This window comes from Salvia splendens, chromosome 7, assembly GCF_004379255.2.
Source record: "Salvia splendens isolate huo1 chromosome 7, SspV2, whole genome shotgun sequence".
Lineage (NCBI taxonomy): Eukaryota > Viridiplantae > Streptophyta > Magnoliopsida > Lamiales > Lamiaceae > Salvia > Salvia splendens.
The window spans coordinates 6,627,550-6,646,978 of record NC_056038.1 but is presented as its reverse complement, the minus strand read 5'-3'; the positions used below and the strand labels follow the sequence as shown (position 1 = coordinate 6,646,978).

General features: G+C 42.8%; 1 protein-coding gene across 2 annotated transcripts; it reads left to right on the top strand.

Moving 5' to 3' along the window:
- The first annotated feature begins 14,551 nt into the window (after positions 1–14,551).
- Positions 14,552–18,807, top strand: LOC121742041 (long chain acyl-CoA synthetase 1). Of its 2 annotated transcripts, XM_042135061.1 has the most exons (20): positions 14,552–14,880; positions 15,002–15,115; positions 15,210–15,364; positions 15,463–15,526; positions 15,600–15,689; positions 15,761–15,817; positions 15,905–15,953; positions 16,029–16,105; positions 16,195–16,234; positions 16,307–16,401; positions 16,494–16,661; positions 16,731–16,841; positions 16,911–16,998; positions 17,078–17,144; positions 17,221–17,414; positions 17,475–17,720; positions 17,803–17,942; positions 18,067–18,249; positions 18,401–18,523; positions 18,614–18,807. In XM_042135061.1, exons 2-20 carry the CDS (start codon positions 15,107–15,109, stop codon positions 18,659–18,661), a joined length of 2,004 nt encoding a protein of 667 aa, XP_041990995.1. In that variant the 5' UTR covers positions 14,552–14,880; positions 15,002–15,106; the 3' UTR covers positions 18,662–18,807. The 2 variants fall into 2 exon arrangements, with proteins under 2 accessions (XP_041990995.1, XP_041990996.1); XM_042135062.1 differs by lacking the exon at positions 15,002–15,115 and having other exon boundaries at positions 14,553–14,880.
- The last annotated feature ends 622 nt before the right edge of the window (positions 18,808–19,429 follow it).

Sequence of the window (19,429 nt, the reverse complement as noted above, 5' to 3'; positions counted from 1 at the left end):
AAATTTGTGATAAAGCGAATTTTTGATCCATTTTTTCCACCCAAAAAATGCATACCAGATCGCAGAATACCCGCTTTCCTGCCCGTGAGAACCCGGAGGAAGCCAATCCATCCCATAGGTCTGGAAAACAGCCTAGGGATAAATCCATCACCAGTTCTCATGGCGAAGGAACAGGCCGCTCCAAAAATCGTCCCACTGAGTCTTCCCAGCAGCCTGATCTGAATGAGGCTGTCAAGCTGTTCTTGGCTGAGAAGCAGGATGAGTTCTTAGCCTTCCTGCAAAAGAGCCAAGAGCCGAAGACGAAAACGGAGGATTCTCCTTCCTCATCCAGACATGAAAGTCACTACCGCAGTAGTGCCGTGTCTTCCAGGAAGAAGAATCCTCAACCCCGACATATTCCTGATCTTCCTCGGTACCGGAATCACAGGAGAACTCAATCTCCTCCATACCGACGAGATATCGGATTCGCCGTGTACGGAGCACTGAAGACTCCGTTCTCGGACGACATCACCCGAACTCCCCTACCACAGAACTACCGAACTCCGTCGATGACTTACGACGGGCTCGTGGACCCTCACGATTTCCTGGGGCGCTATCAATATAACATGGCGAACCAGGGTCTCAACGAGGTCCACATGTGCAAGCTATTTCCCGAGCTGCTCATCGGGAACGCGAGAAGGTGGTTCGATAGCCTCCCCCAGGGCAGCATCAGATCTTACCGAGATCTAATGGATGCCTTCCACAGGAGGTTCTTTCAGAAAGCGGAAGCCCGAATCACTTCGGCTCAGCTGCTTTCCATTCGTCAAGGTCGCGACGAAAAAATCAGCGACTTTATGACAAGATTCCACAAGGAATGCCTGCAAGTGGACGATCTCAACGATCTGCTTGTCATCTCGGCATTCCAAAATGGAATCCTGCCCGGAGCTCTCTACAGGAAGCTCGTTGAGTGCGGTCCGCAGACAGCTCAGGAAATGTGGGACATTGCGGACCAGTACTCCCGAGCCGATGAGGCAGACCGTCGCAAACGGTCGTTAGACAGCTCATCGTCCCGAGGAGACAGGAGGAAGCCCGATCATAGCGATCAGGGACATCCTCGCCGAACTCCTTTTGGCGATCCGGGACATCCTCGCCGAACTCCTTTTGAAAGGATTCAAAGGACTCCGGTGCAAGACAGATTGGGACCCCGTCTCAATCCCGAGAAGCCGCCCGCTCAGTTCGTACCGCTGAACAAGCCGAGAGCGGAAATTTTCGAACTACACTCCGACCTGTTCGAAAAGCCAAAGCGGATGACGAAATCTGCCGCGCGCCGACCCCAGGATAACTACTGCTCCTACCATCAAGACCACGGTCACGATACCGAGGAGTGCAGAAACTTGGCTGCAGGTATCGATGTTCTTGTGAGGGCAGGGACATTGAAAAAATACCAAAGCAAGCAGTCAAAGAAGAATAAGAAGCAGAGAGGTGCGAACTGCGCTCCTCAGGATCCGAAAAGGCAGCCGGATCCCGAAGACGATGACGAGCCGCAATATGATGGAGTAATCCTGACTATTGACGCTCTCCCTGCCGGGAAGACCAAGTCGTCCCTGAAGTCAGAGCGCAGGGGCTCCAATCGAGAGGAGCCAACGCATAAAAGGCTGAAGCAGGACGAAGTGATTACGTTCTCGGATGCTGATCCCGTCCCGGCCATCTCTCCTCACCAAGACGCCATTGTCATCCAAGCCGGAGTGGCAAACAAACTGATCCACAGGGTGTTTGTGGATACAGGAGCGTCAGTCAGCATTCTTTTTAAAGAGTGCTTCGACAAACTAGAAGTGGACCCAGCTCGGCTCAGCCCGGCTCCGCTTCCCCTGAAGAGCTTCGCCCAGGAGGACACCCGCCCTGAAGGTATTATCAGCCTTCCGATCACGGTGGGGAAAGCGCCTACTAGCTCCAGTACGATGATTGAGTTTTTCGTGGTAAAAGCTCGGTCCCCGTACAACGTCATCCTGGGAAGAGACTGGCTCAACACAGTTCGGGCCGTTTGCTCCACCTATCACCTCACCATCAAGATCCCTACTAAAGGAGGGATAGCGGTCATCCGAGGTGACCAAAAAAGAGCAAAGGAATGCCTGCAAATTGCGCTTAGAAGTGCCGAGCAGTCAGATCGGCACCACCAAGCATAGCAATCACAGCAGCCGGAGTCAGAGGCGATGACCGAAGTCATACCGGAGCCGAACTCGATGACAGTTCAGCTGTACGAAGACGATCCATCCAGAACGGTTAAGATCGGCTTCGCGGGAACGCCTCTACTTCGGGAAAAAACCATCCAGCTCCTCAAGGAGTACAAAGACGTCTTTGCATGGTCTCCGTTGGACATGACCGGAGTGCCCCCCGAGGTAATCACTCATCGTTTAAATATTGATCCTTCGGTCCGGCCGATAAAACAGAAGCAAAGACTCTTTGCGGCAGAACGAAGTCAAGTCATCCATGACGAAGTCCGTCAATTATTGAAGGCGGATGTGTTATTCGAAGTGAAGTATCCTTCGTGGGTGGCCAATCCTGTCATGATCAAGAAAAAGGAAGGAGGATGGCGGATGTGCATAGATTTCACCGATCTAAATAAGCACTGTCCCAAAGATTGCTATCCCCTTCCGAACATAGATAAAAAAGTAGAAGCTCTGATAGGCTTTGAAATTTTTTGTTTTCTTGATCTATACAAAGGATACCATCAGGTTTTAATGGATGAGATTGACGCTTCAAAAACGGCCTTCATTACTGATTTCGGCATTTTCGCTTATAAAAAGATGCCATTCGGTTTAAAGAATGCCGGAGCCACTTATCAAAGGATGGTAGACAAGCTTTTTCGGCACCTGATTGGAAAGGAAGTCGAAGTATATGTTGACGATATAGTCGTCAAGAGCAAAAGCACCTCGGAGTACGAGCACAACCTCAAGTCCACTCTCAACGTGCTCAAGAAAGCCAACCTCAAACTTAATCCCCAAAAGTGTACCTTTTTGGTAGATTCGGGAAAGTTTCTGGGTTGTTGGGTTTCAAAAGACGGACTCAAGGCAAACCCCTCAAAAGTTCAAGTCGTTCAGAACATGGCAATGCCGAAGTCCATACATGACGTGCAAAGGCTAACCGGATGTCTAGCCGCACTGAGTCGATTCCTTTCCCAAGCAGCCGAAAAGCAACTGCCGTTCTTCAAGGTGTTGAAAAAGGCACCAAAGTTCGAGTGGGGAGCCGAGCAGAAAAAGGCCTTTGACGAGCTCAAAAGTTATCTAGCCGAGCTTCCTATTCTCTCTGCTCCAGCCGAAGCCGAAGTACTATTCTTATACTTAGCGGCATCGGATCAAACCATCAGCGCGGTGCTTGTACGAGAAGAAGGCCTAAAGCAGTTTCCCATCTACTTTACAAGCCGAGCATTAAGAGGTCCAGAAACAAGGTATCAACCTCTGGAAAAAATTGCTCTGGCGTTAGTAAATGCAGCAAGGAGACTGCGGCCATACTTCTATGCTCACAAGGTATGCGTCTTAACCGATCTACCTCTTCGGCAAGTTTTGACCAAGCCAGAAGCATCGGGCAGAATCGCCAAGTGGGCTATAGAGTTGGGAGAGCACACAATTGAATATCTACCTCGGAAAGCCATCAAGGGACAAGCCTTGGCAGATTTTCTTGCAGAAGCGAAGTTCGATCAAGCAATTCCTATTATTGCCGAACAGAAGAATTCTGCCAATGCCGAACTAGCACAACCCTTGGAATCCGAAGTAGAGCCGCCGGACTGCTGGAGCGGATTCGTAGATGGAGCTTCAAACAAGATGGGAAGTGGAGCTGGTATTTTACTTGTCGCTCCCGACGGACACGAGGTAACCTACTCACTTCGTTTCCTATTCCCCACTACTAATAATGAAGCCGAGTACGAAGCCCTCCTGGCCGGACTCCAGTTAGCGCAAAGTCTACTCGTCAAATCTCTCAAAGTCCATTGTGATTCACAAGTCATAGTAAATCACATGTTGGGTACAAGTGAAGCCCGTGACGAGAGAATGAAGAAGTATTTGGACAAAGCGCAAAGCATCAGCCGAAGTTTCTCCTATTTTCGGATAATCCGCATTCCCAGAGCGGAAAATAGCCGAGCAGATACCTTAAGTAAGTTGGCCTCAGATCCGAGCTCAAAGGCGGAAGAATTAATGCATCGAAGCATTGATGAAGCCGAGGTACATTCTGTATCCAGCTCGCCGAACTGGATGACGCCGATCTTGCAGTATCTGGATCAAGGACAATTGCCCGAGGATAAGAGAGAAGCTCGGAAGATCACGTGCCGAGCTCTTCGGTACGAACTTCATGAAGGAGTCCTCTTTAGAAAGTCTTACCTCCAGCCGTTATTGCGGTGCGTAGGACCAGAAGAGACGGACTACATCCTCAGAGAAGTTCATGAAGGATCGTGCGGTAGCCACATCGGAGCCAGAGCTTTAGCTAAAAAAGTTCTGAGATGGGGATATTATTGGCCAACCATGGTACAAGAGGCAGTGCAGCTCGTCAAGAAGTGTACGAAGTGCCAAATTCATGCAAATGTCCCAAGGATGCCGCAGACCGATCTATACACTATGCAAAGCCCTTGGCCTTTCATGCAATGGGGCATAGACATAGTGGGACCACTTCCTCAAGCTCCTCGGCAAATGAAATTCCTTATCGTTGCCGTGGACTACTTCACGAAGTGGGTGGAGGCTGAACCATTAGCTACGATAACGAGCTCAAAGGCATTGGACTTCGTCTGGAAGAACATAGTGTGCCGATTTGGCATACCCCACATCCTCATCTCGGATAATGGGACTCAGTTCACCGACAAGACGTTCAAGAATTGGTGCCAAGAGCTGAACATACAACAGCGGTTCACTTCGGTCTCCCATCCCCAAGCAAACGGACAAACGGAAGTAACGAACCGGATTCTGGTGAAAGGGTTGAAAGCTCGGTTAGAACAAGCCAAAGGACAATGGGTAGAAAATCTCCCTCAAGTCCTATGGTCCTACCGAACTACACCCAAAACCTCCAACGGTGAAACTCCGTATAGTCTGGTGTACGGCACTGAAGCCGTAATTCCGGTGGAGATCGGCGTACCCAGTCCCCGAACTCTAAATTTCTCCTCAGAAATGAATGACGACGGACTGAGAGCAGAACTAGATCTCGCCGAAGAAAGAAGAGAATTGGCGTGCATAAAAGCAGCCAAGTATAAGGAGCAAGTAGCCCGGTATTATAACCAAAGGGTGAAAAAGCTTCAATTTCAAGTGGGAGATCTCGTCTTGAGAAACAACGAAGTAAGCCGAGCAGAAAAGCTGGGCAAACTCGAACCCACATGGGAGGGTCCATATCGGGTGTCAGAAGTCCTCGGCAAAGGGTCTTATAAATTGACTCACATGTCAGGAGAACAAGTACCCCGAACATGGCACGTCTCCAACCTCAAGAAGTTCCACTTGTAAGAGACAAGTCCGGTCAGTCCGTCTCGTGTCTAGTTCGGTCATAGGGGTATGTGTTTTTATTTGTTTGTTTTTTACTTGCACCTTTTACTTGTCGTTTTATAAAAAGTTTAAAGTTTTTTTCTTTCGTCTTTTTCATTTTTTCTCTATGTGTTTTGTCCCTATGTGCTTGTCGTCTCTTACAAATGGTACCAAGGTATATCGTTCTTTAAAGACTGATCCCCTTTTTAGATCGATTATTAAAGACTATTGTGAGTCCAAGCTTCTAAGGAGGATATAAGACCACAATTCAGCTTAACAAGCAGTCCGTCTGAAACGAACTGCAATAAGCCAACGATTGTGAGTCCAAGCTTCCAAGGAGGATATAAGACCACAATTCAGCTTAAACAAGCAGTTCGTCTGAAACGAGCTGCAACAAGCCCACGATTGCGCGTCAAAGCTTCTAAAGAGGATACAAGACCACAATTCAGCTTAAACAAGCAGTTCGTCTGAAACGAGCTGCAACAAGCCCACGATTGTGTGTCAAAGCTTCTAAAGAGGATACAAGACCACAATTCTGCTTAAGAATCAAGCACTTCGTCTGAAACGAACTGCAACAAAAGTCCGATTCTCGCGATAAAACTTGCCTGAATTAGGACAAGGGAAAGTCCAATCCACGCGATAAAACTCGCCGAATTAGGACGACCAAGTTCGGTCAAAGCAGTTTACCTCATAAGACCGAGGACGACCATGTCTAGTCAAAGAGGTTTACTGCATAAGACCACTTCGGTTAACTGGGAAAGTCCGATCCACGCGATAAAACTCGCCGAATTAGGACAAGGGAAAGTTCGATCCCGGCGACAAAAATCGCAAAATTAGAACACAAACCAAGTCCGGTCAAAGATGTTTATTTCATCAGACCAAAGACGAGTCCGGTCGAAGATGTTTATTTCATCAGACCAAAGACGAGTCCGGTCGAAGATGTTTATTTCATCAGACCAAAGACGAGTTCGGTCAAAGGTGTTTATTTCATCAGACCAAAGACGAGTCCGGTCAAAGATGTTTATTTCATCAGACCAAGGACCAAGTCCGGTCAAAGAAGTTTACTTCATAAGACCGGGGACAAGTACGATGAAATTTTTTCGCTAAGCTGTAAATACAGTGTTAGAAGCGAAAACAAAATTTCATTTATCAAATCTTGTTCGGCATACAACTCCGCTACCCTACAAAATGGCGTTACGCTATTACAAAGGACTATTCTACCGTCCAGGGTTGCTGAAGTTAAGCCACCTATCTGCAAAATCCTCTGGAAGCCGAGTTCGGTTGTTCCGAGCAGATGAAGAATAAGCAGGTCGACGAGATGCTATCCTCGACCCAACGCCTCTTCCCCGAGCCCGAGAAGTCCTAACACCTCGGCGATGAAGAGTCTCTGCAATAAGCATCTGCTGATCTTGCTCGCTCATAGTCACAACTCCTCGGCGAATTTCAGTCCGTCCCCGTCTTGACGATTCCGGTTGCTCCTGAGCCCGTTCTCGTCTTGACGTTTCCGGCTGTTCCGGAGTTCGTTGTTGGCTGGGAGTAGGATTTTGAACAAGGGAACCAGAGGTTTGATCTGGAGTGCGAGCATCTGTTGGCACGATATGCCGAAGGAATCTTTCTATGGAGGGGCGCCGAGAAAGAACAATGTCGTACCGAGAAGCCCAGCGCCGTAATGATTTCACAACTTGTTGGCAAGCCGAGCTCTCCAGCGCATTGTTCCTCCGGAGTACAAGATATTCCTCCCACAGTTCGTCAACTCGACTCTGAACATCTGAGATGGTCAATCCCCCGCGCACACGGATGTAATCCTCGTACGCAGTCCTCTCAGCAATGGTCGTATTCAGCTCGGCCTCCAGATCCTTCTTATCGGACTCTAAGTCCTTATTATCGGCCTCCAGCTTCACTAAACGAGCCAGAAGCTCGTCATTCTTCGTCTGATCGGCTATAGCTCTTCTCTCAGCTTCGTCTAAAGCCGAAGAGTACAGCCGTTTCCAGTGAAGTATCTCCATCTCCTTGAGTACAAAGCAGCTATATTAGTTCGGCAGCTGTACCGAGCAGATAGTAAAATACAACAGGAGTAAAGGCGAGTACGCAAAGCTATACGAAGACAAGTGTAGAGAATTTTTCATTCACAAGGAAAATTTTTTACACTAGGGCTTCAAGGCCATTTTACAAGGAAGAAACTAGACTAAGAGAAGGGAGACGAAATCATACTCCGCCAGCTTCGTCTCCGGCTCCTCGGTCTGGTACAGCTTCTTTCTCTTGGGCTACCTCAGCCTCGGCCTCGCTTCCTGCCGGCCTCGCCTCCGCCTCCTGATCGGCTTCCTCCTCCGGATGCCCGGCCCGCTCGACTTCGGCCTCCGGCTCCAGCGGCTCGGCCTCACCCTCTCCGTTGTAAGTCGAAGCGGGTGAAACGGGTCCCACGGAGGCAAAGATAGCCTCCAGGTTCTCGTCCCGATCAGCTCGACAACTCCGGACTCGGTCTGCAGAAAGCAGGACCGAGGATGAAGCGAGCTCCTCAAGGAGCGGCAGATTCTGAAGCCGAGCAGCTATCTCTCGGCTGTACAGAGGCAGCACGACGTCGGGCCCCTGCTCGCCCTTATCGGCAATTAGCCTTACCAGACTACCGACAAAGGCCGAGAACTGGCTGCTCAAAAAGAGTCTCTCCGTGTAGGCACGGAGACCCTCTCCTTGGGCAACCACGGCGGCAGCATCCCTCCGTTTCGTCTGCTCTCGCTGGATGACGAGCTGGTTTTTGGCAAACTGAGCTTCATCCTGGGCCGAAATCCTAGCAGCCCTGGCTTTCTCAAAGTTTGCCTCAGCCTGCTCGGCCCGGTGACAAGCAGCCGCCAATTTCCTCTGCATCTCGGCATAGTCGTTGGACGCTTTGGAGAGTTCGACGGCGACGAGCTTGGAGAGCATATCATTCCTCTGAAAATGGATAAGGAAAAAAGTTAACAGAGGGCACCAAAAATACAAGACAAGCCAAGCCAAGGAATCAAGAAGACAATTCACCTCGGCGAAGTCCGTGGGCCATAAAAATGGCTCACAGATATGCTCCGAAGGAGGCGCCAAGACCACGTCTTTCTCTGGCGCCCTTGGGGGCTTCTGGGTCTTCCCCTTCTTGCTTGCCGAAGTCGACTCCGGCTTCTTTGGACCCGAAGAGGTCTTTTGCCTCTTCGGATTCTTCTCGGCATCAGGCGCCGAGCTGGTAGCCTTCTCTCTCTCCGGCTCCACAAGCTCGGAGGACTTTCTGATAGCCTTATTCAACATGAACACTGCCAAAAAGCAAGAAAGCAAAGTCAGATTTTCTTCGTTAAAGCAGTAGAGCATAAAGATAAAGAGAAATCCTCACCCTCGGCCTCTTCGTCCGAAGACGAGATGTCGAACACGACGTCGCCCTTGACGAGCTCAGACTCCGTGTATTGTTTCCTAACTATGGGAATCTTGTTGAGCTCGCCATCGAGCTCGTCCAACGGTTCAGGCCGAGGGTGACGGATAACGGACTCCGGCCCTCTCCAGGGAAAACTAGGAGCCGCGGTCCTATCATAGTAGAAGAAGCGATTTTGCCACTTCGGCCACTTCGTTTTACAAAAGGCCCTAAAGGGCTGTAAAGGGATCAAGTAAAACCAAGACCCCTTCCTCTTAAATTGAAAGAATTTAAGGATCGCCTTCAAAGACAAATCCCTTCCTAACCTACGGAGTTCGGCAGCGAAGGCCGACAAGTGCCTCCAAGAGTTCGGAGTCACCTGGCCTAAAGGAAGCTGAAAAAAATCTAGTAAATCTATAAAGGCAGAAGGGAGGGGGAAACGAAGCCCGCATTCTAAGCAGGCCTCGTACACGGTGACGTAACCCTCCGGCGGGGAGTCAGCCCTGTGATCACCGTCAGGTACCACCGCCTTCCCCCCAGGAAAAGAGTATTTTTCGTAAAGGGATATCACAGTATCCTTACTCAAGATACTGTGAAAATACTCTACGGTCTTCTCCCCGGATTCTTTCCGGCTAGAAGACCCCTTACCCCCTTTCCTAACGCTACCCGACTCCGAAGAAGAAGAAGAAGACATTTTTCTTACTTTTTGAAGGTGAAGGTAGTCTGAAGAAATTTTTGAAAGCGGAAGGAAATTTTTCACGCAGAAGATAGAGAGTGCAGAAGAAGCCAATAGCAAAGGTGTTCAAATGATGAAGAAAGACGGTATTTATCAGATTTGGAAAAGATTTCAAATCATCGCACCGTTTCATATCCCACCTTTTCAGGATTCAACGGCCGGATTTTACTGTCGCATTTAATGCCGCATTTAATGCAGTCACGCGCAGGGCACGTCCCCTGACTTCAGCCTCCCCCGTACCCTTTTCCAGAATGCCGAAGTGACTCGCTTCGCCGAAATGAATCACTTCGCTTTTCGGGGGGGGTAGTGATGGGGTACGTACTAAACAAGCCCAATAGCAGTGACAGCTCGGCCAGCCCAAAGCCCAAGAGTTCAGTTCGGCATTACCAAAGAGTTCGGCCTCAGCCTACAGCTCGGTAAAAGCCAACCAATCAAGCTCTGCTCTCAGGTCGGCATCAAGCTCTACTCTCAGATCGGCAACCAAAGCAGTTCGGTCTCGGTATTCGACCGAACAAGGAGTTAGTGGACCCATACCGGATGTCCAACACACCCACTACCACGTGATGTCAGTTCAGGCCACGATCGTAGGCCATGACCTACGCTTCACCCACGATCTTAGGCCATAACCTACACGACATCCACGACTTAGGGTGGTGACGCAAGCCATGATCTGAGTTCATTATATAAATAGAACTTAGATCTGATAGAAGAGGTGAGAATCTCTCTAGAGAAACAATCATATAGCAAGTCTGTGTTGTAAGCTGTATTTGGCAGATCAAGCAATACAAACCTGCCCCCATTTCTCCCCGTGGACGTAGATTTACCTCAGTAAATCGAACCACGTTAAATTCTCTGTGTCGTGATTTATTTTTACGAGCATTTATCATCATCAATAATTCGCGGAATCATCAATCAGATATTCTTGAATCACCTCAAATCAACTTTCATTCAGTTGAGCTATGTATTCTGGGGGAAAAAAAGAGAGCTATGTATTCTGGAATAGTCTAACTCGCTTATAATCCGAATTAAAAGCAACAATTTTGCAAGTGTTTTTGTAGGAGTATTTCCGTAGTTATTGTGTTATGGATTGTTAGAACATTTTAATATTGTCCAACATAATCGTCTAAAGATTGTAGTGCATATTTATGACTAATTATTGAATATCTTGATTACATCATCTACTAAGTTGAGTCTAATTTATCAGGTCCAATGATCATCTATAACAATCTGACGACTATTGTGCAAATACTACCTTGTATAGCTTTAGTTTTGTTATTGGTAATATTAGAGTTATAATAAAGTTAGGCACTCGTCCTCTAAATATGGGGTTGTGGTCTCCAAGTGCCTCCTATAAATATACATAGATAGAATCTCACTCCTATCAATGTTATAAAAAAAACAAAATACAAATTCTCTTTGAAAGCATTGACACTTGGAAGTGTAATTTCCACTTTAGAATTCATCAAAAACATTGAAGATCATGAATCCAAATTCATGTACATTTTTATTCTATGTTTATCAATCGTATTCGACATGTATAATTTACGTGAATCATTAATTTGATTCCAACATGGAGATGGAGGTCACAGGGTTTATCTTTCACGTGAATCATTAATTTGATTCCAACATGGAGATGGAGGTCACAAGGTTTATCTTTCTTATCTACTAGTACTATCCCCTTAAAATAAATAACTAGAAGGGCATGGTAGTTTATAGCTGAATACAATCAACCTTTTTCTCAGTGCTAGTATTTTTTATTAAGCTTTGATTTGATGAGTGTTAGAGCATTGACAATAGAGAGCCGTTCGAGCGGGACGGCTCGTATTGGCGCTATTGCAACCGGCGAGTGACCTTGCACAATTTGTTAAATGCAAACAGCTTTGCAGCTACTACCTTAAATGCTTGCATGGATTAATGTATGACTGCTGATAATGTGATTCACCTTTGTTGTGTGAGTGTTACCACCAGTGGTGGGAAGGGTGTCCATCTATATTTTGTGTAGCTCAAAATAGGTAGACTTTCTGGCATACATCTTACTTTTGTGAAGCATATTAAATATAGATGAATTGGTCATTCAATTCTACACCTAACTTGGGACACCACTGCATTTAATGTTCCACTTATCATCGTCTCGTCTTGTTAATTCATTGACATTTAATAGCTCAATATGTGTGGTGTACGTTCCTCGATTTTCTTGTTAGACATCCTATGTCTTTGGGTGGTTGAGGCACGGACGGATCTATAGTATTGTGTGAAGCCCCACCTCATTGTTCTTATAGCATGTATATATATATATATATATATATTATAATACTTAAATATATACATATTCAATTAATTTGCCCCCTTATTGTTCTTACTATGTCATTTAGAAAAAATATTTTTTCACTTGCCCCACTCGTAATATAAGTATATTATTTTAATATATATATTATTTTTATATTTATTTATTTGTATGTTAATATTTTTGCCCCTCCTATTATAATTTCCTGGCTGCGTCCCTGGATCGAGGTGTCCTTTTTTGTGTTTAAAATCCTATGTAGTCATTGGAAATTTTAGGATGATGCAGTTGAAAATTAATTATGATAATGTATCGATATAATAACATATTATTGGTTTCGGATTTTTATATTGGGTTGTCTCTCTCGTTTCACTCACCACATGTGTGTTTAATAGATAGAATGGCCTAATATTTTCACTTGTGATTATGATGAGACGCAACACCAAAAGCAGTAAAAAAGTTGTTATGAGAAATGAGTGCATGTGATGATGCCTCGTATTTCATTATCATCAATTCACATTATGTACATTATAACACTATTTTATTGGATAGCTATATATATAAGTACATCATGAACATGGATTGTTGAAAAGAGCATGAAAATATAAAGGAAAATTGAATTGAATTCTATTTACACTAGCCTCATAAATAGCCGTACGGCCGTAAAATTAGGTCCACATTTAATGTGTATTGGTTTTACTAAAATTTAATCTTGTCAATTATTTTTTTTGTAGAAATATTGATAGAGAGTAATTGATTTCACTTGTATAATGATGGTGTTTGTGTAACCAAAAAAAAGGAATTAACTTGAAGCTTTGGTTATTAATGCTATGGGCGCGAAATAAAAGAAAACCGCTGACATAATTTCAATCATTTTTATATCGAATAATATTATTATTGAATTACTTGTAATTGAGAATCTAAATATTTTTTTTAAATAAAATAAGTTCAATTGCTTGTAAATGAACAAATTATTCTCAAAATTTTGTGGTATAATTAAATATTAATAGTACGTACTACTATTCTTTAGTAAAAACTAAATGATCTTTCAGTGTGAACTGTCGTCTTGACCCTCCTCTATGTAAAATGTCGCGTATTTTAGTGTACCTAGTTTTCAATAGAAACAGTTGAACCATCATTATAGTATAAGAGGGTAGGGGCTCTTTGAGTCTGTGTAATTGATAGTGATACTAATTAATTGTGACCCCAAATATGTCTAATTACATTTAGGCTGGTCCATCAATGGTTTCCGATTATGTTCATCTGCTTGACAATGACACACATTAAAAACATGTACTCTACTACTAGTATACAGTATAATATACTAATAAAAATGTACTAGTAAATATTAAAAGCATAATAAAAAAAATAGCTAAATATTTTTTATCCAAAGTCAAACGCGCTAATCCACTGCGCTATGCGGTCTAGATATAACTACTTTGTTTGTTTTGTATCATAATTAACAATTGATCATATTAGTGTGAACAAATAAACATTTTGTTCTCGATGGCAAAGATTTATGATAAATGTGTTTCCTACCGTAAGAGAATGAAAACTTTCAAATTTTAATGTAATTAATATTATTACAGAAACTAAAACTTTATAGCTGAAGTATACATATATTTGGTGGTTCATACTATATTGCAAAATGCAAACTATATTTTTCGTGTAAGCTACAAACTAAGAGCATGCATAATTGTGCATGCTCTTCACTATTTATGGGCCTAGCCCGAATTTTATTTATATTTTATTCTCATCTCTTAATTAAGGAACGACACCCACAATCATATTCTTTCCTAACAACATGTTCTTCGCTATTCATGGATCACACTATTTTATTATTCAATTTAAAAACTACAATTACTAAAAATATTTCATTAATAATAAAACTTCAATTCATTAAAAAAACCCGAAAATGACATTACAAATTCCAAAAAAATTACAACGTACATAATTTAAATTCTAAAAATTTAAGAGTACATAAGTTAAATCCTAAAAATTAAAAATCATATTCCTTATGTTGGAACTAATTTGAGTCAAAACTTATGGGCACGAAGATTAAGAAATTGTGCTGAAAAATAAGAGAGAAGGATAAAGTATGAAAGATAAAGAGAGAGTGAAGCAAGTGATGGAATAAAGCAAGAGTGATTGGATGTTTTGTTTTTTAGTATAAAAAAAGGAAATGACTCAACTTAGTTGGGACATCTCAAGAAGGAATACGACTTAACTTAGATGAGACGGAGGGAGTATTAAAAACTAGCACATAATTTAAAATAATAGTTATAGAAATAAAAAATCACTCTTCCAGGAAGTGTCGGTCGTTGTAGCGACATACAACATTTGAAATAAAATAGCTGTGGAAGAATCGAGGATCGTTTGGTTTGGCCCGTCTCATTACCTTCCTCTCGCTTGGTTCGGCCTGTCTCGTCCCATTCCTCTAGACAAACTAAAAAGGGAAAAGCGTATACTCTTAGGATAAGAAACAAATGAATTACTACTACATTTTTTAAATATAGGGAAATAAATAATTTATCAGAGCCGAAGTCAGAATAAATAAATAAAAATTACTCCTACATTCCAAACACACTAGATGGACGGATGGATGGATAGATAGATACGGAGCCCACATAGTGTGCGTCTTTATCAAAACTAGCACTGAACACTACATTCCAGAAATATCTTCTCATTTCCCTTAACACAAACAATTCTATTTTCTGCGATGCAATCTAATCAAACACACAAATTACTCCCACACACCAAGTTTTCATGCCTGTACGCCAAAATAATTGACTGCTCATAGATTTGTTCCAGTGCTAATTAATTAGTTAGTTAGTCAGTAGTAGTACTTAGTTTTAAACACATGGCCTTAGAAAAATGGCAGTTATTGCATTCAATATAGTTGTGCTGTCGCCAAACTTGCTAGTATTTCAGTGCTTCACTTTATATAAATACTATATGTTTAAGGAACTCCACCACCCTTGCCAACAAAGGAACAAAGAAAGAATCGTGGTTTTCGGCTGCTGGTGTAAGTTCGTAGTATTGTTTATTGTAGCTCAGTTTTCCTTTTTTTCTCTATTGATTTTGTTGTGAGAGAGTTCTTGCCTTGTTTCTAGTCAACCATCATATCCCAAGACTCATTCTTGCAGATTATACATGAAAAGTTAATTCATTGCTCCAACTAACAATGTGAAATCAGCTGAGAGTATTTATGTTGTATCAAACAAAAGCATATATGGTCCTTTCTTGCATTTATGATGGTGGTGGGGCATCACGAGTTCTTAACTCTTGCACAAACACTTTCTCCCAAAATCACACTTTGGATAATTTTTTATCCTCTGCTTTTATTTCTTGCAGAAGATGATGAAGAAGAAATTCACAGTCATAGTGGAAGAAGGCAAGAAGGGCCGAGATGGGGAGCTCTCCGTGGGGCCCGTGTACCGGAATCCTCTCTCCCAGCACGGATATCCTCCCATTGAGCTGGAGTCCTCCACTATTTGGAAGATTTTCGTGTAAAACTTATTTATGATTCTCATAAATTTTTACTACTACATGGCTAGCTCTTTTATAATGTTGTTTATGTAGTTATGGATTGAGTCTAAACATGCAGATCATCGGTCGAAAAGCATTCCGGTAATAGAATGCTAGGATGGCGTGAGTTGCTGAATGATAAGGTACATTTTTGGAAGAGAAACTTATATTTTCTTGAATTTATTCTTGATCTTTTTTTAACTCTTTGGTTTGCAGTGGGGGCCATATAAATGGAAGACTTACAAGCAAGTGTATGAAGAGGTTTTACAAGCTGGTTCTGCTTTGAGGGCTCATGGCTATGAACCTGTAAGAAAATCCACACACACACACATACTACTTCTAGCAAAATATTTGATTAAAATGTGTTGACATTTTAGGGTGCTCGAGTTGGAATATATGGAATGAACTGCCCTCAATGGGTTGTGGCGATGGAGGTTGAGATCAACTCATGTTCTTCTTTTTCTCCGACTTACTTCTTCACTCTTCGTCACATTTTCTCCGATTTACTTCTTTTGTTTCAGGCTTGTAGCGCGCATAGCTTAATCTGCGTTCCTCTTTATGACACACTCGGTAACTTAAACTTCATGGATTTCTGTTTTATGAGTTCTTGTAGTTAATTTACTTGAGATTTTTGGGGTGGAGCAGGGCCGGGAGCTGTCAACTATATACTAGATCATTCTGAGATCGATGTTGTTTTCGTTCAAGACAAGAAAGTTAAACAAGTAAGCACCACGACAACATACACTCATTGCTTTAGATTCGTATTTCGCCTTATTACCACTGGATGTAATATAACATGTGTTTGTCGCAGCTCCTAAATCCGGAATGTGTTCATGCTCAGAGACTAAAATGTGAGTGTGAATCTCCAGTTTGCCTAATTGCTTAAGTATTATATTGATCGTTTTTCATATCTCGGATTGCAGTGATGGTTTGCTTCACATCATTCACAGAGGAACAGAAGGAGAAGACTGCTGCAATTGGTATTCAAACATATTCATGGAATGATTTTCTTAATAAAGTAAGTTTGTTGGTATGATCCATTGATGATTCTTGTTGTTGAAACTGCTTTGTGTTTTGGGCATTTTTTCGACTGAATTCTGATTGCTTCAGGGGAAAGACAATCCGTGCAAGGTATCACCACCCGAGCCGGATACCATATGCACGATCATGTACACGAGTGGCACGAGTGGTGATCCGAAAGGAGTTGTTCTGACACACGAAAACGTGGTGACCAACATAAAAGGAGTCGATCTCTTCATGGAGCAATTTGAAGACAAAGTGAGTTCTGTTTTCATCATTTCTTTTCTTGCTGCTGAGTTTCAAATTTTGATGATTCTTGATGTATAGATGACCACGGACGATGTGTATATATCGTTCCTGCCTCTAGCGCACATCCTTGATCGAATGATCGAAGAGTATTTCTTCCACAAGGGTGCTTCTGTTGGCTACTATCATGGGGTTAGTTAGCTCCCTCCATCTCTCTATCTCTCATGGCATGATCTGATATCTGATGTTTTTCAAATGAAGGAAATCAATGAGATTAGGGATGATCTGATAGAGCTGAAGCCGACGTTTCTGGCAGGCGTTCCAAGAGTTTTCGAACGAATTCATGAAGGCAAGAGATGTTTACTTTTACTTTTATGCATTTTACTCAGCTGTGGTGCTTAGCAACCTCTGTCCCTCTCTCTCTTCAGGAGTGTTGAAAGCACTTGAAGATCTCAACTGGAGGAGGAGGGGAATTTTCCACTTGCTTTACAGATAGTAATGACTTCAACTATTATATATTAATCTTGTTGAATTTATGGCAGTAGTAATATGTTTTCATGTTGTGGTGCAGCAAGCTTCACTGGATGAACAAAGGGTACAAACAGAAGGACGCATCGCCCTTGGCCGATTTCCTAGCTTTCAGGAAGGTCAAGAGCAGGCTAGGCGGGAGGCTGCGTCTCATAGTCTCAGGGGGCGCCCCGTTGAGCAGTGAGGTGGAGGAGTTCCTTAGGGTCACCTCCTGTGCTTTTGTCACACAAGGATATGGTAGGAACTTTGTATTTTTTTTCGTAGTTTTCAATGAGTATAACAACGAGTAACGTGCAGGTTTAACGGAGAGTTGTGGGCTGTCGACCCTTGGCTACCCGGATGAGATGTCAATGGTGGGAGCAGTCGGGTCAACATTCGTTTACACTGAGCTGCGACTGGAGGAGGTCCCCGAGATGGGGTATGATCCTCTCGGGGAGCCTTCTCGTGGAGAAATATGCCTTAAGCCCAAGTCTCCGTTTGTCGGTTACTACAAGAACCCGGAATTGACACAAGAAGCAGTGATAGATGGATGGTTCCACACAGGTTTTTTGTTGCATACATATAAGTAATGGTTAATTATATGGTTATAAAAGTTATCTGATATCACACTTTGTTGATGATTCAGGTGACATAGGAGAGATGATGCCTAATGGAGTAGTAAAAATCATTGATAGGAAGAAGAATCTGATCAAGCTCTCTCAAGGAGAGTATGTTGCTCTTGAACATCTTGAAAAAGTTTATGGCATTACACCTATTGCTGAAGATGTAAGCCTTCCTACAACGTCTCGAACCCGAGACCTCTTCTTTGTGAAAATGAGAGGTCTCGGGTTCAATCTTATCTTGTGTTAAATATGTGATTATCTAAATGTGGAATGGTTATTCCCTCCAGATATGGGTGTTCGGAGATAGCTTCAAGTCGATGCTGGTGGCCGTGGTGGTTCCAAACGAAGAAAACATGACGAAATGGGCACAAAAGAATGGGTACAAAGGGTCGTTTTTAGACCTATGCATCCTTGATCAACTCAATGACTATATTCTTCTTGAGCTCAAGGCTACGGCCGAGAGAAACAAGGTTAGTCTCGATTTTTGGAACTTTATTAGTAGTGGCGTATCCACATAGGAACAAAAGCCCAATTATGTATTGAGATCTCTTCAAAGCCGCTATAATTATTTATCGATGTTTTACTAATACAATATGGTTTGGCTTTGTTGGATGAAAACAGTTGAGAGGATTTGAGTATATCAAAGGTGTAATTATAGAGCCTCAGCTATTCGAATTGTCTGAAAAGGAATTGGTGACTGCAACATTGAAGAAAAGGAGAGACAGATTGCTCAAGCTATACAAGGTAAAAATGCTGCATTCATATAAAAATGAACTAAGTTTGTGAATTTTAAGTACTAAACGAAATCTTATTATACAATATTGTAATTTGCAGGTGGAGATTGACGCTCTTTATAAAAAATTAAGTGGACCCAAGTCATAAATTTGGACTAAGCAGCAGCATTATGCAGCCTCTTCTATTTATATAAATATTGTGTGCTTCGCTAAATTTCTCATCGATTTGAATTTCAAGATCGTAAACATTGTGATTTTTGAAAGAGGCCAGCTTTCAGCGTTCCCTTTGTTAAATTACGGCATAAAATATTTAAACTCGCTTAATTTGATATTCCCCCGGGAGATGTGATCAATTGTTAATTTTCTTAAGTTGTTAACTCTACTAACTCCTTAACGCAATTTATTAAAAATGTCAACACATAATTTTGTTAACATTTCAATATACTATTTTACATTATGTGTTGATATATTAATGTCATCGCATTGATATTTTTAATACACTGCGTTGATGAGTTAGCAGAGTTAACAATTTAAGAAAGTTAGCAATATAACGCACCTCTATAGGTTGAATATTATTGTTTCTACTTTCTAGTTAGTTTCACAAAAATCGAAGATGTACACTACATCCACAACTATTTGCAAATACTCCCTTCGTCCGCGAATATGAGTCTCATTTTTTTCAGCACGAGTTTTAAGAAATGTTAAGAAAAGTGGATGAGAGAAAGTTATATTATTTTTAAATGAGTATGTGAGTGGAATGTTAGGAATTTTTACCATTTATAGTAATTATGAACCGGGACTTCTATTTGCGGACGGATTAAAATAGAAAAATGAGACTCTTGTTCGCGCACCGAGGGAGTACCAAAGATGTGTATCCACGACTTCATACCAATATGAATCATTTTACAATAAGTAT

Coding starts and splice junctions, on each gene's coding strand:
- LOC121742041 (XM_042135061.1), top strand. Junction 16,842..16,910: donor CTGTTGGCTACTATCATGGG/GTTAGTTAGCTC, acceptor TTTCAAATGAAG/GAAATCAATGAGATTAGGGA. Junction 18,524..18,613: donor GATTGCTCAAGCTATACAAG/GTAAAAATGCTG, acceptor TGTAATTTGCAG/GTGGAGATTGACGCTCTTTA.